Source organism: Paramacrobiotus metropolitanus, unplaced genomic scaffold, assembly GCF_019649055.1.
Source record: "Paramacrobiotus metropolitanus isolate TYO unplaced genomic scaffold, Prichtersi_v1.0 Parri_scaffold0000001, whole genome shotgun sequence".
Lineage (NCBI taxonomy): Eukaryota > Metazoa > Tardigrada > Eutardigrada > Parachela > Macrobiotidae > Paramacrobiotus > Paramacrobiotus metropolitanus.
This window is the reverse complement of record NW_026570221.1, coordinates 3131064-3133639: the sequence shown is the minus strand read 5'-3', so window position 1 is coordinate 3133639 and position 2576 is coordinate 3131064. Positions and strand designations below refer to the sequence as shown.

The following is a 2576-nucleotide window of genomic DNA, read 5'->3' as shown; positions in this document are numbered from 1 at the left end:
GTTGTTCACCAAAATCACTGACGTCATCCTCTTCAGTCTGTCGTACAATAACTTGGGTACGTCGCGGGCACACCGACCGGAAGGAATCTCCGTATGTTCTACAGAAACCCCAAATGAATCATCAATGGCAAATTCTTGGTGGGAATTCAGCACTTTTGAGATTTCTGCCATCCAGCGGCGCACTGTCAGCTGTGATCGTAAAGTTGGTGGAGTCCAAATAGGGAACGACAAATACGATGATTCCACAGACACTCGGACGTACTGATGAGCGGCCACACCCGCTAGCACAGCATCCAAAACGTGGTCCAAGATACCCACTATTACTGCCGGTGCGTCACAAAATTTCACAGCATCCAAATCAAATACATGCACGTCAAAGCGTTTGAAATGCATATTGTACGTCTTCGAAAACCGGTACCCATTCCGTTCCACCGTAACATGATCGACAACATTAAAATCTTCAGGGACGCCACCCCAGCTTGGGATCTTCATGAACCCAGTCCTCCAATTCTGCCAACTCGGCAGCATCTTGGAGGTCTTGCTGCGATAAGGCTTCGTGCTGATCTACCCAATCTTCAAGTGCCGCGAGAGCAGCCGCATCAACAAGATCTTCCTCCGTTAATTCGTAATCCATTTACGAAAGAGCACCGTATCGCAAATAAGTCGAAATTCGACGATCGAAATTTGATTGTGGTCAGTTTTGTACCACCATAAATCACTTTGGTGAAATCGAGACAACTAAAATTTAACTCCAGTGTAATATTTCCTCGGCACAAAATGCAACCGAACTTTTCAACGCATTTTCTTTTTTTTCAGGTTTATACGTACGTACAACAATTAAAGTACCAGTACAAATAACAGAAAAGCACAAAATTAGTTTAGTTATCAAGAAGAAACCCAGTTAGTACAATCATGACTGAAACAGTAAATAGAATAGCCATTACAACAAGAAAACTGAACCGTGGGTGTACCCGCGGGTGTAGCATTGCGCAAAATATAATCAGCGCATTCCGAAATAAGAAAAACAATTTACTCAACCAAAACAACGTCGTCGTCCTTGCCATTGTCGCTGTCCTTCTTGTCGCCGTCGTCCTGGCCGCCGCCTTCGTGGTCACTGCCGTCCTCTTCATCCACTTCGTCCTCCGCCTCCGAGCACGAGTCCGGAATTACGTCGTCGCCTCCACTGCTGTCTGCTTCGTCTTCAGCCTCCGAGCACGAGTCCGGAATTACGTCGTCGCCTCCACTGCCGTCTGCTTCGTCTTCAGCCTCCGAGCCCGAGTCCGGCATTTCTTCATCGCTGCTGTGCATCCAGTCTGGAGTTTCGGCACCAGGCAAAATCCAAGTGTGATCTACGAAGACACAAAATTAGGCTTTTGAAGGCGTAACTCGAAAACTTCCTGAAAGTTGGTTACCTGATTCGGCCATGGATTCGTCGTCGTCATTGTCTTCTTCGCTGTCCGTTGCCGGTTCTATAAACATGAAGCGCTCTGAAAAATTACATAATTTAACTAACCGTGGGTGTTACCGTGGGTGTTACATGGGCCTATCATTATAAAACTGCATTGACCAACCTTTCATTTCTTCGTCGCTGTCACTCTCAAAGTCCCCGCCGTCACCATCCCAACGCACGACCTGCGGTACCGCCAAAACCAGTTGCCGATGATGGGCTCTGGTGACGGTATTGAGTAGAGGTCCACGGTCCGCAGGGCTGGCAGGTTCTTCAGTGGTTCCAGCTGTTGGACAGTGATGATGCCGTTATTGGCCAACGTCAGGCGCTTCAGATTAGGCGTGGTCCGGGCCAGGGCCGCCAGCTGGGGGTTGTTCTCCGCGAACCCGAGACGGTTGTCATTCAGCTGGAGGAACGTCAGGTTCGGCATCAGTGGCAATCCGACAACGGAGGTCAATCCGCACGCGTTAGCCGACAAACAGCGCAGGTTGTAAAACGCTGCAGCGGCAGACCCGTAAAGCTGGTAATGGGGAACTCGTCCAGGATGATGGTCTTGGCATCGTCCGGTTTGTTCTCCAAATAACCAAATGTCGTACTGGGAATACACACCGCTATGAAACATTGTAACGTATAGGAAAAACCAGAGTAGTGAAAAGGATACTACAGTAAAGTATCGAAATAAAATGCAAACAAATTACAGGTATTACAAGTGCAGGCAATTACCGGACTGCAGTGTGCAGTACGCTTTATAGCTGCAAATTTGCCATGCAAAATTGTCTGAGCGTGAACACAATAGAAATCCCGTAGTATTGCATGGGAAAAGTTTGCCTTGCAATTTGCCGGACAGAATGATTGACAGGCAGTTCGATTATTGGTAACCGCGCTATCGCAGGTGGTGAGTACTGCGACACACAATCTCTATTAGTGACTGCCCTACCTATAGCAATACACAGTACACAATTAACGTAACTGCCGCTTCGCATTTTAGTGCCAACATACGGTGGGGGGTTCTGGTAGAGACAGCCGCCACTTGTATTGCGGCTGCCCCACCTGTATTGGGCAAACTCTATGAGGGACCCGACCCTCCTGCTGCTGTAGTCAAAGCGATGGTCTTTGCGATCATTTAAAA

The 2576-nt window shown here is 48.1% G+C and overlaps 1 protein-coding gene across 1 annotated transcript; it reads right to left on the bottom strand.

Annotated features, from left to right (window-relative positions):
• Nucleotides 1-983: 983 nt before the first annotated feature.
• Nucleotides 984-1443, bottom strand: LOC129581646 (acidic leucine-rich nuclear phosphoprotein 32 family member B-like). The gene is made up of 2 exons (XM_055472850.1): nt 1413-1443; nt 984-1349 (listed from the first exon to the last, which is right to left on the bottom strand). The coding sequence occupies exons 1-2, from the start codon at nt 1423-1425 to the stop codon at nt 1030-1032; spliced, it is 333 nt and encodes a 110-aa protein (XP_055328825.1). The 5' UTR covers nt 1426-1443; the 3' UTR covers nt 984-1029.
• Between the last annotated feature and the right edge of the window lie 1133 nt (nt 1444-2576).